Source organism: Anser brachyrhynchus, assembly GCF_964034855.1.
Source record: "Anser brachyrhynchus genome assembly, chromosome: 1".
NCBI classification, from domain to species: Eukaryota; Metazoa; Chordata; class Aves; order Anseriformes; family Anatidae; genus Anser; species Anser brachyrhynchus.
In genome coordinates, this window is record NC_137694.1 from 191,806,146 (window position 1) to 191,824,423 (window position 18,278).

The 18,278-nt window shown below is 38.7% G+C and overlaps 1 protein-coding gene across 3 annotated transcripts in view; it reads left to right on the forward strand.

Annotated features, from left to right (window-relative positions):
* SACS (sacsin molecular chaperone) overlaps positions 1-18,278 on the forward strand; it is a 59,376-nt gene that overhangs the window by 23,392 nt on the left and 17,706 nt on the right. For 2 of the 3 annotated variants that reach the window (XM_080577295.1, XM_080577296.1), the window contains 6 exons: positions 5,732-5,882; positions 7,934-8,021; positions 10,922-11,007; positions 12,937-13,048; positions 14,210-14,356; positions 15,527-17,009. In XM_080577295.1, coding sequence (XP_080433421.1) covers positions 5,732-5,882; positions 7,934-8,021; positions 10,922-11,007; positions 12,937-13,048; positions 14,210-14,356; positions 15,527-17,009 — 2,067 coding nt within the window. Of the gene's footprint in view, positions 1-1,165; positions 5,544-5,731; positions 5,883-7,933; positions 8,022-10,921; positions 11,008-12,936; positions 13,049-14,209; positions 14,357-15,526; positions 17,010-18,278 lie in introns of those variants that run through there. The other variant, XM_080577294.1, reaches the window with a different exon arrangement.

An 18,278-nucleotide genomic window follows, 5' to 3' on the forward strand; every position in this document is an offset into this window, starting at 1 on the left:
GCAGAATATTTGCTGCACTGGATGGTGCTTTACTGCAGTGGGTTTCCTCTTGCATTACTAACCTAACATTACTAACCTAATCATACACTCTTCCTTTTGCGGACTCCATTCCATCTTTTTGTGCGCAGTGATAACGAAGGAATGGGCTCAAATCCATCTCTTTCTGCTACTGCACAGTTATTTTAAATTATTGGAAATATGGGGTCATATTTCGGACACAGAATTTTCTGCTTTCAAAGAAAAATCACTATGAAATTGTCTTTCATTTCATGGAAAATACTTTAATATTGCAGAGACTTTCCACTTTTTTGTTGCATGTCCCTTCATGTAGGGGTTATATGACCTCATTCTCAACCAAACAGATGTTGTGTATAGACGCAGGAGAATTTTCCATGTATATTATTAAATCTAAATGCTGTTCAGCTTGGAAATGTGGTTATAAGAATGGTATCACAGGAATTTCTACATTTATTATTTGAAAGTTCCCAAATCTGTCTCAATCATTTTAAATGTAAAAGGTATGTTTTGTAACTACCACAGCTACAAAATTCCACCTGGTCGGGTCAAGTGTGTTTTTTATTTTTTTAACATCATCATCTACAATCAGTAACACAAATATGTATGTTTAGGTTTTATGGATATAGGTTTACACAGCTTCCTAGTTCTGTTTTACAAAGGGACAAGCAAAATCAAAAACTAAAACCAAGATTTTTTTGTGTGTGTGTATGCCTAAACTCTGCAAACCAGAAATTGCACTTCTTTTTGGTCAGACAGTGTAATTTCTGAGTAAATTTTCGGAGATACTTTTCTAGGAGATTTTTATTTAGCTATCAAGGAAAAAGAAAAAAAAGAAAAAAAAAAGGAAAAAAAGAAGAAAATAAGGTTGATAAAAGTCACTGTCAAAAGACAAAGAGATTGATAATGGATAACAGGATGTCCATAAATCACTTCATAATAAAAAAAGGAAAATTGTACCAATAAAAGGAAACTTATATTATATTCCTTGCCAGATGAATGGCCAGGATATTGCTGATAGAAATCAGCATTGTAATTGATGCTACAGTAGTGGCTTTAAATTCCCATTAAGTTTCTGCAATTAGGTTTCTACTGGAAACCTGTGTGTTTTTTTTTTTTTTTACGGAGTTTGAGAAGAGCTTCTTTTCCCCATTCTTTGGATCTGGTGTCAGTTTGTTTTTATCTTTCATACTGAAATCAGTGCCTTCTCTTGCTAGGGGTCTGTGTCATAAAATTGTTAACCTGAAATTTTGACACCACTGAAATCGGTGGGAGGCTTGTTCATCAACAGCAATATTTATCCAATAAACAAAAAGAGGTGGAGCCCTAAAGAAGGGGCCAGACCTCTAAGGGTAAGGGTTGTAGCACAGCTTATGTCTAAAAAACTCAACAGCCACCTAAAACCAAATGTTCTTGTCTGTTCTGCCTGTGGGGAGTTGTCCCTGGTTTATGAACCATGCCTGGTCATTATCCTGAAGACTGGTGGTGGTTACAGGTCAAAACTGCACCAAGAAGCACAACAGCAATTAAACAGCGCAGATAATCACATGGCTGTGATGGAACACATGCTCTAGTCATGCTTACTCTATTAATGCAGATACACGAAGAGGATGACCATCTTGCTTCTATCTGGATGGACAGAAATAAAGAACCCAGGGCAGAAATTGATCAAAAGGGAAAAACATAGTAGAAAACACATAATAAAGGAGAGACAAATGAAAGTTGTCCCACAGTAAATAGAAATGGGGAAAAATATCCTGCCAGTACGAAAAAGTGTCTTCGTTGTAAAAAGAACAGATTTTTGAGGGGAACGGATATGGCTAAGTTCCAGGAGCTCAGGGCTCCCGCCTGTTATACAATATACAAATATTGCTGATGAATGAAAATAAGATGTTACAGCACTGGCAAAGCTGTCTACCTAGATGCTGTGTTGGGTGCTGATCCACTTGACCTTTGTTTTTTAAGCTTCCTTCTGTTTTAGTGGGCTGATCGCAGAAACTCTGTTATCTGCTGCTGCCATGCAGTAGTTTTAACTCCCTGACACTGACTGAAGTCCTAAATGTTTTCGTTTATAGTCAGGAACTGGAATTTAAGACCAGTTGGAATGAAATGGAATTGTTGGTTGGGGGTTTTCAGCTTCCTCTGGAGGTCTCCAGTCCAGCTTCCTGTTCAAAGGAGGATCAGGTCAGCCATGGCCAAGCCTTGAAAATATGCCAATATGTAGACTGTCTTTCCAGACAACTCATTCCAGTACTGAATTGCTCCTAGTGAAGTCTTTTTCCTACTGTCCGTTGTGAACCTCCCAAGGTGCAATCAGTTGCCGTTGCTCCTTGTTACAGTCTTACACTACTAAGAGTTCAGGTCCATCAGCTTTGTAACTGCTCTTCGGGTAGTTGCAGGATGCTGCAAGATTGCACCTGAATTTCCTCTTCATCAGGTTAAACAAGCCCAGCTCCCTCAGCTTTTCTCTGTAGGTGATGTGCTTTGTGTCCCTGTTCATGTTAGTAGTCCTCTGCTGGGTTCTGAAGACGAAGAGGCCCCACGCACCACATTCTGGTCACAATATCCAGCCTCATCATCACTGAGCAGAGTCTGCTGGCCATCCTCTTTGTAGAGAGCACACACTGTTGCCTCATTCAGCCTGGCATTCCCCACGTCCTTTGAAGTAGGTTTGCTATTCAGCCCATTGCTTCCCAAGCTGTGCTGACACAGCCTATGGTCCCTTCTGCAGAACACTGCACACTTTGGAGGTTTCTGTTGGCCCCCTCCACAAGTTTCTCAAAGTTCCTCTAGGTCATTGGGATCACAGATAGACTAAAACTCTGGAACTTGAAGACTGATTTGTACAGGGAGACTGCCAGTTTAATTGACTGATGAGAAGCACAAGGATCATTGAGCTGCAATATCCTTTACTGCATAAAAAAACAATTCCAACTAGTTATTGGTAACCTTATTGCTAATGTTATAGTTATGTGCAAACAATATCTAACCTATTACAATATCCAGAATAACTTATAACAATATCCCCACTTATAACAGAATCCACATTCACACAGATACAGATCAAGTTAACTCACTCAAGCACTAGCTGACCCATTACTGCAGTACTGCTACCTTAATAGCCACCAGGAGCTCAACAAGGCAATACCAAGGAAGCCTTGCTTCCCCGTGCCACCCAGTTGGTGACTGGAGGAGGGTAACCACCCTGAAGATAGTGGGCAGCTGTCACTGCTCTATGGGTGCTGCCACCAACCTAGACCAGCATTCACGTTAGGCTTCTCTGTTTCAGGAACGCATCAAAGACAGACTCATCCTCTTCTCTCTAACCTGCAATTAAAGTCCCCAAATGGGATCTCTTCTGAGGTTTCAGAACAATTTTCCTAAGCTTGATTTGCCACAGTTTATGCTTATAATGGTGCTCTCTGGGATAGGTATCACATGGGCCACCCAATCAGATATTTCGTCATTCATCTTGCCATGACATTATCTAGTCATCATAAATCTCTTGCAAACCATACCTTTCTACTGTTAGTTTTGACTAGGTACCAATTAATTTTTTTAATTTTGTTATATCAGTCACCTTACAGCACAACAGTCACTTAATTTCTGTACCAGTCATATTAAATGTTGTCTGTGATAGACCCCAGGTGTCAAGAGAAGGCTCTGAACGCTCCTACCCAAGTGCTTTCTGCAAATTTGCTTAGTGCCATCATTGTCATCATCTAGGTCACGTCTAAACAATATCAGGCCTACCCAACATGATTGCCTAGAGTACTTTGCTTGCCATCTCAGTGTTGAATTACTTACTGCAAATTCTTAATCTCAGTGGTCCAATAAAATTTTAACCCACTTCACTTCCAGCCCATACTTCCTCAGCTTCTATATATGTATGCTGTAGGGGACCGTGTCAAAAGTCATACTAAAGTCACGGTGTATTTCATCCACTACTTTTCCTTTTTCTACATAGTCAACCATCTCATCCTACAGGGCAATTAAAAGTAGATTAGATCCTTGTTAATTAGTGTTTACTTTTCATGATTACTTTTGTTGTCCTTCAAGTATTTGGAAGTGGATTCCAAATGCATGTTCTCCATGATATCTCTTGGGACTGAGGTGAGATTTACTGGCCTTTGATTTCTTTTAGCCTCCTTTTAGTCTTTCATAAAGATGTGCCTTATTTATTTATTTATTTTTTCCCCATCCATAAAGCTCTTCTTATCAATGTGCTTTTTCACAGATAGCAGATTTCTGAGGTGGCCTTGCAGTCATGTTGGTCTGCATTTTGAACACTCTGGTGAATCCTATCTGGGTTTATGGGCCTGAATAGACAGAACTTCCTAACTGTGGTTCCTAATTGCTATTTAGTTTTCATCCTCGGCTGCTCCTCTCTTATCAAAATGTGTCAGAGATTGAAAACAGGCTTTGCCTTTGAAGACTAATGCATTGAGTGCTTCAGCAGTTTCCATATCGATGGTCATTAGGTTTCTTTCTCCACTCATCAACATCCATCTCTCAATTTTACAGAATTTCCTTTTGCTGCTAGCGTATTGGTAATCACTGAGCTCCTGTACAGGTTCAGTGAAAAGTTGCAACACAACCACTGCATCCTTTGCCTCTGGCTGCGCCTTGAGAGACTGGAGTTTTTCCTGCCTGTTGTCAGGAATACTTTCCATAAGTCTTGAACAGCGTGGGGACTTATCATAGGCCCTATGAGATAAGGTGGAAGATCAATACCAGTCAATATTCATGGCCAATCAAGTGCCTGTCAGAAAAGCAGAAAAATGAGGTTTCCTTCTGTGCTCTGTATTCTTCAGAAACATGAGGTTTATTAGCACTGATGTCATGTGCTCTGTGTTGTGGTGCCTGAATACTGGGCATTATGTGAGATACGATGAGGAAAAGGAGGGATGGGGAGATGCTGCTTCTTAAGGATGGAAGTAGTGGAAGGACAAAGCACAGCCCCTGCTCTCCTCTCCTAAGGGTGTTGAACTGTTACTGAGAAACTACTCCCCAGGTGGCAAAGTCGTGTTTGCAGTGTAGGGACCAGGCAGCGCTGAAGGCGGTAGGTGTCACAGCCTTGGTCCTGCCCCATCAGCGCTTTTTCCCTGCTGAATGAAGGAGGGAGCTGTGTGTGGCCATGCTTCTGGACCTAAGCGTTACTCACGGCTTTGGGGACCTGATGCCACACACACACTCCCGCCAACTGAGAGCTGCCTCACCCAGGGCCAACGAGCCCCCAAAACCAGCCACAGGGGAGCCCTATCCCCGCGGGGATCCTCCCCCCATCCCCGGGGCACCCTACTAACGGCCGGGCCCTTACTACCGCTAGTAAGGCCACCTCCCCTCGCAGCCACGGCTGCTTTTAGGGCGGCTTCTCCGCCGGCTCCCCCCTTCCTCCTCCTCTTTCCTCTTCCTCCGCGGCGCAGAGCTGAGGGCGAGCCCCTCCCGCTCTCGATCCCACCCCTTCCCCGCGAGGGGAGCGGTGGCTGTGGCGGTTCCAACGGCCCTTTGTGCGCCGCGGCGGGCATGTGAGTGGCAGCGGGACGGGGCAGGGGGGCCGCGGGCGTGAGGCGCTGCCCCAGCCGCTCCCCTCGGCGGCTCCTTCCCCTCAGCCCGGCGGGGAGCCCGCGGAGGCTCCGGGGGCCTCCGTGAGGGAAGGAAGGGAGGGCTGGCTGCGGGCGGCTCTGCTCAGCCGGTGTCTCTCGTGTCGTCGCAGGCTGTCCCGGGTCACCGTCCTCCATGGCTGCCTGGGCTGCAGGACGTTCGAGCTGCCGCCGTCCGCCGCCGTGGGGGACGTGAAGGCGCGGATCGACGCGGAGGCCGGCTTCCCCGCCGCCCGGCAGCGCCTGTGGCACCGCGGCAGAGAGGTGAGAGAGACATGGGGGGGGGGGGGGGGGGGGCTGCTGCTCCCTGCCTCTGGTCGGGTCCCCTGGGCACTGCCGAGGCTGTCAGCTGAAATCCCAGGAGAGAAGGGAAGGGATGAATGACCTTGTCCTGCGGAGAGCATCAGCCTGAGGGCAGCCCTGCTCGGGGTTGTGTTGGGAGCAGGGTCCTGGAGGTGGGTAGGAAGGGGAGAGGAGGCTGGGGGTTTCCAAAGGCACCAAGAACGGGGTGTTAGTGGTTGTACTGCTCCACAGACTTCAGGAAGGGAGTTTCCGGAGCGCTCAGGTTTGAAACCCATCTAGTGCATCTTTTATTTTTTTGCCCTTTTTTGTGTGTGCCCTTGATTCTGTTCTCTTCAGGCCTTCCTGTTTCAGGAGGAAGGAGATCTATATATCTCTCTCTAAAATTCATCTGGAAGCCAAGATACGAGTTGCACTCCGTCTGGCACAGAAATCTATGTTTTGGCAAGGAGCAGACTGTAACAGCTATTCTGAGACATATAGTTTTAAATATTAACCTCAAAGATATATAGGGACGTTCGTTCTGTACTGCAGTAATCTTGAAAATCCTTTGTGAACTTTTGAACTCTTATTTTATTCTTTATTTTATTGCCAAATCTTTTTTCCATTACAGCTGTTACCTACAATTACCAGCTGTTGAGTGAAATCTGGTATCTCTGGTTCTCCTAGCTCCTTACAGTGCTAAGCTATTAATTTGAATCTGTTAATTCTCCCAATTTCTGTTGGTGTTTTGCATACAAAATGCCTACCTGAGAAAATTTGTTTTTTCTACCCCTTTTATACTTGATGGTGTGCTACAGCATTTGTGGCTTCTTTTTAATTTTAGTGAATCCCGAGTGGGTGGTGTACGCACTTTAAGTTATTTTACATCTTGAGACACATTCAGCTCAAGTACAACATTTATCTAGGAACTTACAATAAGTGTACTGTTCTCGTAAATACTACTTAAAACTGATGTAAATGAAAAGAAGCATCTGTTTCTTATTAATGTTTAAAAAATATGATTACATGTTGTGGACTGGGACTGTCTTTTGCTTATTAAATGTAGTTTGGATGTAAGCACGTCTGTGTAAGCACCAACTTTGTAGTGATTTGTTTTTACCCACTGGAGAAAGTAGATCTAAACTTTACTATACACTGAGACTAATATAACGATTTTTCATAATAAAACTTTTAAGTAGCTTACTGTAAACTGAGACTAATTTGAATTGCTTAGGTTTCAAATTAGCACAACGCAATTTCTAATTCTACTCTCGTTATATTTGTGCTTCGTGTGATACATGATTGAGACACACATAATAAACTGAAATTGTAACAAAACCATGATGTGTTATGATCACTAAATAATTTTCCCAATGGCTGCTAAGGAATTTGTTGCTTAGTTTTCCCTTATTTCTCTGTGGTCCCAGTTACTCCATAGGCTTGCATGTGGAGGTAATAGGGAGATGAGGCTGTCAAGTCTTTTGGAGGTCTTTCTGTGACATAGTTTTGTCTCTACACTTTCTGTCTGACTAGTTGCTCTTAGCTGATACTGCTTAGTTTGAAACTACTGTAAAATTGTACACGTATATGTACTTCTTGGAGTACATAGATCACATATTTCTAGTGTGTTTATTTTCATTATGGGTTTGCACCTTAGAAAAATAACTGTTACAGTTGCATGCTTTCAGAAGTTCCCAGAACATGGAACTTTTCAAGTGTAAAAATATGGTTTGGTTTGCTCTTAGCATGCTTCCACAGGCATTTTTCCACCTAATTTGTTTGCAGCCATTTGTTGGTCCTGTTACCGTCAGACTGATGCACCATGTGAGTATTATGTAGACCATTTGGCAAAGGAGGCCATCCTAGTCTGCAAGGACTTAAAGTGCAGTTTAAACTGAATACTGGACATTGCCGAGTGTTTGTATACTTTTAGCTAAAACTAGGCTTCATGGTATAAATATTTATGGAATAAAACTACAGTAAATTACTTACACTGTGGAATGTTTTGACCAAAACTTGTCTTTTTATTTCAGTTATCTGATGGTATTAAGATTGCGGATCTTCAAAAGTCTCAAAATCAAGTTTTTCTGCAGCTTCAGTCAGAAGGTTTGAAAGGAGGAGGTATGAAAAATAGTTTTCTGTGTTTATGAACTGAAAGGTCAAAACATTTTCTGACACAGTCTGGAGTTAATAGAAATTCCTTTTTGACCTCAAATAGGAAGCAATTATTTTGCTTCCATGTTGCAGGTATTCCTTCATTTTATTCTTTCCATTCTTTTCCATGAAAAAGAGTGCTTTGGTGTTTCAATTTTTATTTGTAATTTGATACGTGTAAAATATAATGTTGCTGTACTTTGGAACTGATAAAAATTCATCTTGCAACAAAGTTAATAGCTGCCTTGTTTCACATAAGCTGAATACGGGTAGACAAGATAGCCACTGAAAGGATATTTTTTTCAGTAACTATTATATAGAAAATTATACCATCAGTAAAAAGCTTCTGTTACGTGGTCGTAAGTGTTAATATTCTTTTAACAATAACTTTATTATAAGGGAATGAAATAAATGCTAATAGGATGGTAGGATGAAGAAGGAAGCCTTTCTTCTCATGCAGGTATTTTATTTGTTATCACAAAAAACGCTGCATTTCTCAGTCTATGGAAGCCATGAGTTTACTGGCCGATGGATCTCTAGTCATAGAGGAAAGCAAGGTGTTTGTGTTATTAGCTTCAAGCTCATGTTTTCTTTCTCCAGAACCTGCAATGGTTAGAAATCACCTATGAAAATGGACCCCATGGTTCTATGGCATGAAACATTTTTTCTTTCTGAAACATTTTTTCTTTCTGTTATCCCTGACTGTTCTGATAGTGATTTTGGTATCTGTAGACTGTGGTAGACTCTTTATTTACAGTTTTTTCCTCTTTTTCCTCTGTTTATTTTTTGTCATGCAAGTACATGAAGAATGTAGAGTAAGTAGCCATATGAAATCCTTCACAGGAAAGAAAAAGCTGTTTTTTTTTGCACCTGGGAACTGTTTTTTTTTGGCCTTGAGATTTTCATAGAGATACCTCTCTTAAGGATTCCATGTTTAGATAAAGCACTTAATGTTTTCTGGCTCACAGCTCTGATGTAAATCAGTCTGAAGGATCTGAAGGTTTTAATACCAGCCTTTTATGTGCATAGTGGAGTCTTGGTTCAAAGATTTATTTATTTTTCCTTACAGCAGGTGAATCAAGGAAGGCCCTGAATTTGTAATTTCAGCAAGGGCATGGTCAGTAGGGCCAGGCATGCTGGTTGCTGAAGCGCTCTGAAGATCACTTAAGTCACATCTGTGTTCAGTCATTGCGAGTGTCTGTCAAGTAATATGTAATACTTCTATATGGTCACAGAATAATTCGTTTTGGAAGGGATACTGGGAGGTCTCTACTTCAACTTTCTGCTCAAAGCACAGTCAGCTTTGAGGTCAGACCAGGTTTTTCATGGCTTGATCTTGTAGAGTTTGGAAAGCCTCCAAGGATGGAGATGCATGGACTCTTTGGGGTCCTATTCCAATGCTTGACTGTCCTTGTGGAAAATGTTCCTTCTTCAGATTTCTGGAACCAATATGGTCTGCTCTAATACTCAAGAAGAATCAGTTCAGCACTTGATAGCGTGCAGTAAATCAGGATCTCAAGATTTTTTGAGTAGATCAGGATCTCAGAATTCTTTCTGTCATTTGTAGACCAGAATTTTAGATGTAAAAAGTTAGAATAATGTTCATCTTCAGTGCTATCATTTGAAGTTACTGGTGTGTTTTTGTTGTGCCCATGGTGTTAATACAGTGTTAATACTTCCTTTCCTCCACCCAAGTTAGACCTAGAGAAGATAGGTTTCCTGATCTTAGAGAATTTCTATTAAGAGACACAAACTTTTCTCGTATTGATTAGTTCAGTTTGTTTTGAAGGTCTGCATATTGCAAGTTGACATTCATGTACTTCTTCATACAGTAAAAAAAAAAAAAAGTTATAAAATACTTCACACATTTTCAACTGCATGTTGCAACTTCATATTTGTTTTCATTGATTTATTAACCAAACTCAAATATAGAGTGATATGAAAGTTTCCTAAGACAAGGTGTTGGATGTGACTTTTTCTTGGCAAATAATTGACATTTTCTCAGCAAATAGATCTTTTATCTGTTGCTTTTTTCCACATTGCTGAGGACTGTGGTCTGTTTTTTTTTTTCTATAATATATGTAATATATGCACGTTTGCATCTGTATATTTGATAAACATGTATAGGCCAAAGGGAGAAAGAAGTAATTGTTGTATTAGTAACTTTGAAGGGAAGTGATAGGTGATGACATCAGTAGAGCCTGTTTTTCCTGAGGGAATTACATCTACTATTTGAAGCGTGTATTTTAGAGGTTTGGATTTAGGGAACTACTCTTCAATTCCACCTCCTGTTTGAGACTGAAGACTTTTGATCCTTTCATTCTGTGATAGATTCTTTCTCTTAGAAAGCATGGGTAACACCTAGCATCACAATATGCAAGAACAAGAAGTGTACGCTAGAGCCAAAGTGTACTGTGAGCGTGAGTAGATGTCACTAGGGATCATCACTGACTGTAAAGAAGTTAGAGACACTGATGCCATAGAACACCGTCCTGCTACTTAACTACTAAAGGAGTGCTACTTCTTATTTTTTACTTTTTACTATATTTAAACATGCAGTAGTTGGAATTGGAGTATAACTGATCCAAAGGTCAGTATAAACTGACCTTTGTCATCAGATTTGTTTCAACCAGATACGAAACAGCATGCTGACATTAACATCAGGACTGCTACTTTATTTTGAAGAAAAGGATTTATAATATGATATTCTTGCAGTTCATTTTGTAAATCGAAGATTTTATAGTATCAGGTCTTAGGATATTTTTTCAAAATTCACTCAAGTAATTGCCCGATAAGTATTTTTTTTTTTAAATCTGAAATTCAGTGCATCGTAGAATAAAACACAGATTTTTTGTTTCCATTTCTAGGTCGTTTTGGACAAACAACTCCACCACTTGTTGATTTTCTTAAGGATATTTTAAGAAGATACCCAGAAGGAGGACAGATTCTTAAGGTATATAAGAAATGGTATATTTAGCAGACATTTAGTATGCATGACATGCTGCCATTAGTTTAACACTTTCCAGCAAATCTTGCTGGAAGATTTGAAGTGTTGAAATCGTACTTTATCAGATATTCATTCTAGAGCAGTAGATAAATACTTCTATTTCTGTGTACAAAGCAAAGTGAGTTGTGTTGTTTAACGTAGTCTCTGATCTTGTTTGTCGCAGTAGGCACTGTAATTTATATTAAAAAATAGAGATTAAGATGCAGATGTTAATCTGTATCATGAAGTCTTTGATGTAGTTATATGTGAGCGAGCTCTCTAAAATGTCTGTTTTGCTTGCTGCTTTATTTTACATTTCTGCTGTAAACTATGACAAAACCATGTAATAGTATATACAATTTTGGGGAGCTCATTTTGGTGTAAGACTGGGATAAGCCTGAGGCTTTAATATAAGATTTCGCCATGGAATTTCTTGGTAGCTAAATACATTTTTCGCAATGAACTATAACAGTATCATGAAGTTTTATTGTTAGATTAAGAGCACTTTGTATATATAAGCAGGTATATATTTGCCTGTACATATAAAACAGACAAGTAAAAATTGTGACGCAGGATGAAAGTCCCTGCTGTCTTGGAAGGTTTCCTTTGCAACCATGGAACTAGAAGTTGTTTAGTTTTTTTTGTTTGTTTGTTTGTTTTTTTGAATGCTTAAGTTCATCAATTGTTTTGGCAGATTGCATCCTGGATATTTTCTGAGAATTGTATTTTTTTGTAGGAGGGGTGCTATATTTTTACTATGCATTTCCCAGTATTAGTTGAATTTATGAGGTGTATTTGAATCATGAAGGGTTCATACTTAACAAGTGAAGCCCAGATTTTCATTCCAACATGAAGAACTAAGATAATGTGCTTAGAAGTCAGAGAGGTAGATCTAAAATTATAAATGTTCATCTTTCCACACTTTACAGTTTACAGTTAATAGGATTTTTGCTGGTCTGTTTATTTGATATCATTGTTAATGTTCTTCAAGTACATTGCTTTTAAAGTCAAATGTAGCAGGTCCTTGATGTGACACAAATGAGTACGAGTCTCTGACTACATTGTGGTTTCCATAACTTTAATTTTTCTAGAAACTTTGGTTATCTTTCTGTATCTTCTTGCATAATTGTGGTAATTCTTCTAGAAGAATTTTTTTTACAGTATCTCTACTTATAGAATTTTTAAAAAAACAAGTAATTATTGATGCTAAGATGGGTATTTTTCTTGCTATCTCATCTTGCTTCAAAATGATATAGAATTGCCAATATAAATAATTTATCTTGGTTGCTTGTGAGATGTACCTTACAGATTGACTATAGTGTCATAAAGTGAAAAATTGAGGGCTTATAGTTTTAAAACCATACATTAGATAACAGCGAACATCTTTTGCTGTCAATGGTATATTAGGATCCAACGTAAAGATCTTGCTAGCAAGTCTTTTATCTTTATGCATGACTGAATTAAATTGATGTTGTATGAATACACTGGATTTGGTGTGTTGTACCTACATAGCTTTTAGTTCAGCTGAGATACCTCCTTATGCCAAATTACACAAACCTCCAAACATAGGTGTACATTTGTCTGTATGTGTGTGTGTATCTTTGGGGCCCTGATTTCTGAACTTTATAAATACTGCTTGTGTATGATATTTCAGCTCCAAATTCAAATTGTATTTACAGTATTCGCATTTATAGTATGTTCCTTTTATGTCTGTTTTCGTCCAGGTAAGCTGGATAAAAGACTTAGTTGAAATGAATGAAATGTATGAAAACAATTAAACTTGAGACAATTACTTTATAGTTATTTTCTACTGCATAAGTTGGAAAGCCGTGGCTACAGTAGGTATCTCATTACTGCATTAAATACTAATGTTTTATTTTTTGGTTTTGCTGTCAGGAATTGATACAGAATGCTGAAGATGCTGGTGCCACAGAGGTTAGGTTTTTATATGATGAAACTCAGTATGGAACAGAAACTCTGTGGTCAAAGGACATGGCACAATATCAGGGTAAATATACTTATTAATTATTTTGGCCATTTTTCAATGTGCCTGTGGTTCTGTGACTTTCTTTTTTTCTTTTGTTGAGTTGACTGTATAGGGATGACTGCATTGCCACTTCCACCTTGCTAGGTGGATATTTTGTCTATGTTCTAATGTTGATAATTCTTTTCCAAAGCCAATTTTTCGTCTTGAAGGCCTCTACTGTCTTTTTGCAGGCTGTCAGTAGCAGCTTTCTGAATGCTTCCAATTAATTTTGTTTGAGAAAGCCTTCATGTTCTTCTTTATTCTAAGTCACTTCTTCCAGGGAGACATGTCCATCTTTGGATTTATTTCCCTGAGTTCCCTTGATATTCCAAAATACAAGACAGGACTTTTTCTTAGAGCCAGTAAACAAGATTTAGTACGCAAGACCTAAGATGAACAATTGTATTAGACAGTCATTTTTGGATTTTTACATATTAACTACATCTTTTCAGTCCTATCTCCAATCGTTAATGTAAAGATGGTACCTAAAAATGGTGTCTTCTACACATGTAGTTTCTGCCTGTCTACTGCAAATGTAGTTCCTTGTAACTGTAAGGTTTTTAAATAGTCTAAAATGTCTTGGTGTGGCAGAGGCCAGTTATGTGCTTATCAAACAAATTAGTTTGCATAATCATCCCACAAGACATTCAGCTTTGATTTGAAGATCTCAGTGATGGATGATCCACTGCTTGTTTCTGGCTTTTTCCAGTTGTTAATCTCATTATGTCTTCTGATTTGAATTGGTCTGTTGAACTTTGTAGAGATTTATTACTGTTATATCTTGCAGCGTTATTTCCCTCCAGTGGAGGTATTACTGTGATTAGTACATTTTCTGAACATCTTTTCAATATACTGAACAGAATGAATTTAAGCCTTTTACCATAGGAGATTTCTTTCAGAAGATCTTTTGTTTGCTTCTACTTTATGTTCAGTTTTTCAGAATTGTTCTCGTATAATGTGGACACCAAAAATAGATACCACATTAGAAAATAAACCTCTCAAGTACCATACACAGAGGTAACTCTTTGCATGTGCATACTTTAAAGAAATGCTTTCTCAGTTTTGTAAATTAATTCTCTAGAAGATTTCAACAGTAAATAATTTTCTTCTGTTATCTTTTTAATGCTTGCCTATTTATTTTAGGGCCAGCATTTTATGCATACAATGATGCAGTTTTCACCCCTGAGGACTGGCATGGTATACAGGAGATAGCAAGAAGCAGAAAGAAAGATGATCCCTTGAAGGTTGGAAGATTTGGAATTGGCTTTAATTCGGTTTATCATATAACAGGTACTCTCAGTAGATATCTTCATTTTAAAATATTGATGTTTTAAATTATTTGATTATTTTAGATATTCATCAAGCATGTAACATTGTCTCTATATTTTAAATTAGATCCCTAGCTAAGTTTCCCTATGGAGCATTCATAACTTTCTAAAACCCTACAAGGCATCCTTCTAATTTGAAGGTTTGGGGGAGATTCACTTCTTCTAATCACGTTATTATGTACTTAGTCACTTGTATTGAAATGAATGTTTCTCTACATTGTTCTTTCTGGTATGTGCTGCAGTTCACGTTATAGAGGCCTGTAATAGAGGGTGTATAAGCAAGTAGAAGTGTCTAAATTAGACTAAACTGAAACTTTCATGCAGATTCTTTGTATAATAAGCAGTGATGTTTATTTCATGCTAAAAAGGATACTCCATAATAGAGATGCACATTTACGCTGGAAATGGATTTTTCCTCCCAAAAAAACAAAGCCACCCAAAACCCTAACAAGAAAAGCCAGTTTTACTAACCAGGCATGTTAAGTCTGGAAACATATTTTCCGGTGAAATGTTTTATTAATGTATAGCAAAAAAGAAGTAGATAGAGTAAGTAGTGCCTACAACCTTCATAGTAGTTAGAGTAGTACAGGATAAGAGGTAAAATTTGCTGAAATAACACTTTTAACTTGAGACTTCCTGTGAAGGGAGTTTGTAAGGCATATGATGTTTCCTCACAATATTCATGCTCTACTAAGTAAAACAAAAGCTTAATACATTCAGTGGTGTTTGACAGTTTGGGGAATTTGTGCTTTTAAATGTACCAGCCTTCAAGATCTGCAAAGTTTGAATGTAGTAGAATGTATCTTTAGCATTTTTTTATTATTATTATTTTTTCCCCTTAAAGTATTGGAAAGGTGAAAGTATATGGTTGAAAAGAAGTACGCTTTTCTTGCTCTGTTTGCTAAAATTCAGGTAGTTGAATGACTATGTATATATTTGATTGCAGAATAGGGGATGTGCTTGTTTCTTCCTGTCAATAAGTACTGAAGTGTTTGTTATTAGAATTCTACTAGGTTCATTGCAGTTTTAGAACACCTGTTTTTCTTGCCCTTAATAAAATCTTTCTATAAGACTGTATTTGAAAATCTGTTCTTTTAGGGTTGTTAATATTTGTTGGTTTTTGTTTATGCAGATCTCCCTAGTATTTTCAGTGGGGAACAAATTGGAATGCTGGATCCCCATCAAACCCTCTTTGGACCGCATGAATCAGGCCAGTGCTGGAATCTAAAAGAAGATAGCAAGGAAATCAATGAACTTACAGACCAGTTTGCACCATTCATTGGTGTATTTGGCAGCACTAAGGAAACATTTAAGAATGGAAACTTTCCTGGTACATTTTTTCGCTTCCCACTTCGTCTGCAGCCTTCTCAACTGAGCAGCAATGTTTATGACAAACAGAAGGTTTTGGAGTTGTTTGAATCCTTCAGAGCAGATGCTGACACAGTGTTGCTCTTCTTAAAGAGTGTTCAGGATGTTTCATTGCATGTTAGGGAGGCTGATGGAACAGAGAAGCTGATTTTCAGAGTAACTGCTAGTGAGAACAAAGCCTTGAAACATGAAAGACCCAATTCTATCAAAATCTTAGGAACTGCAATAAATCAGTACTGTAAGGGAGTTCCAAGCAATAGCATAACATGTGTGACATACCATGTAAATATAGTGCTGGAAGATGAGAGTGTTAAGGACGCACAGAAAACGTCTTGGTTAGTATGTAATTGTGTAGGTGGTCGAGGAATGTGTACGGAACTGGATTGTTTAGCTGATGACTTGAAATTTGTTCCTACTATTGGAATAGCCATGTCTTTATCAAATAAAGAGGAGGAAAACGGAGCTGTGGCAGACTTTTCAGGAAGAGCATTTTGTTTTCTGCCTTTGCCTCCAGGTGAGGAAAGCAAAACTGGTCTCCCAGTTCATGTTAGTGGTTTCTTTGGTCTCACAGACAATAGAAGGAGTATCAAATGGCGAGAGCTGGATCAGTGGAGAGATCCAGCAGCTTTGTGGAATGATGTTCTTGTGGTGAATATAGTGCCAAAGGCGTATACCACCCTTATTTTGGAAGCTATCAAACGAATGGAGACTGAGAAGAATTCAGATTTTCCACTGTCGGCTGAAAGAATTTATAGTTTATGGCCTGATGAGAACAAAATCAGGGTGCCCTGGAAACCAATTGTAGTACCTCTCTTTAAAGAGCTGCTCCAGCATACAGTTATTTACTCAGTGAGTAATCAGTGGATAAAGGTGGAACAGGTGCACTTTTCTGAAATGGATGAGAGTTTGGAGTACACACAGTCTGTTCTCAACTACCTCCAGGATTCAGGGAAGCAGATTGCCAAGGTGCCAGCAAATATTGCTAGTGCCGTGCGTCTTACTACTTCTTCTGTTAAAGCTGTGAAAAAAGTGACTCCTGCTGTTGTACGGCAAGTGCTAAGGAAATCTGGACACAGTGGACCTGCTGAAGAAAAGCTTCACCTCTTAGAATTTGTGCTTTCTGATGGAGTCTACAGTGAACTGATTGGATTGGAGCTTTTGCCACTGCAGAATGGAAGTTTTATTCCTTTTTCCTCATCTGTGTCAGAACAGGATGTCGTTTACATAACCTCAGAAGATTTTCCCAGGTATGCTTACCAGCAACAAGATGATATGCAGCAGCCTATGATGTAATGAAATATTGCATAAACAGAACTCAGTTCTTTGTATATGTTTATATACGTCTCATTTGAAAACTTTGACAGCTGCTTGCTATTATAACTTTCTAAAGAATCATGTGATCTAGGGGAATGCCTCAGATTTGCTTTCTTAGGATTAGTTTAGAATTAGTCAAATTAGCTTTCTCAGAATCATAAACAATCAGAAACAGGAGTTTAGGCACATGCATACTAGGAAGTACATTAAATCAGTTAATGTTAAAAGGCTTTCTTAAAGTTTGAGATGGCTTTAGGCTTTTTTTAAAAAAACTTTATTTGTTCCTCCTTAAGAAGTTACCCATATGTGTGTACAACTGCTGCCTCCTCCTTTCCCTCAATTTCAATGATTTTCAGACTCTCTGCATTAGAGATGTGACATCTTGCATGTGTTTTGCTGCTTTTACTGGCCTTTAAGGAATGTAGATTAGAGTTGGGGTGTGCCCATGTAGATATTATTAAGGCAAAAAGTACTCCAAATAAAGGTGCTGCTCTAAGTTGTGATTTAAGTGTTACATACAGACAACACATCTTGAAGAAAAGCAGTTTCAGACAGGTCGCTGGTTGTACGTTGTTGCTTGAGAAGAGTTTGCCTCTCTTTCAAACCCGCTACTGCTCTTTTTCTGTATTCTAAAACTATCTTTTAGATCTTTCTTGATCTGGACAATTCAGGTCATTAATCAGGGGATTGATGCAGATCTCAGAACCTGTGATTCTAGTGTATTCTTAAAAAAAAAAAAAACCAAAAACAACAACAACAACAAAAAAACAACAGAAACCCTAAGTGTTCTAGCATCTCTTGTGAGATGATTTATCTTTTGATATTCTTTCACTTTTTTTTGTCTTTCAAAATTTAGACCATTACACCAATAGAGAACGTACCCATGACGAGACTAACAGATTTTCCTTACGGCCCTCCATGCTTCAGACTAGATACTTTTCTGGGAAGTTAATGATACCACTGTATTTCATTCAGATTGTGTTTTGTTTTTAATGGACTGACTTGGTTAGTCTCGTAAAACTGATACAAAAGCACATTGTATGCATATATCTACTTGCTAGCTATGGTAATGCAGGTAGTAATGCGTTGACTCTGTCCTTGAGTACAGTAAATATTTCCAATTCTAATGCTATAAATATGTTAAATTATGTAAGATATTTTAAAACACCTTCAGTTGAATGGTTTGGCTCTTTGCAGATTCA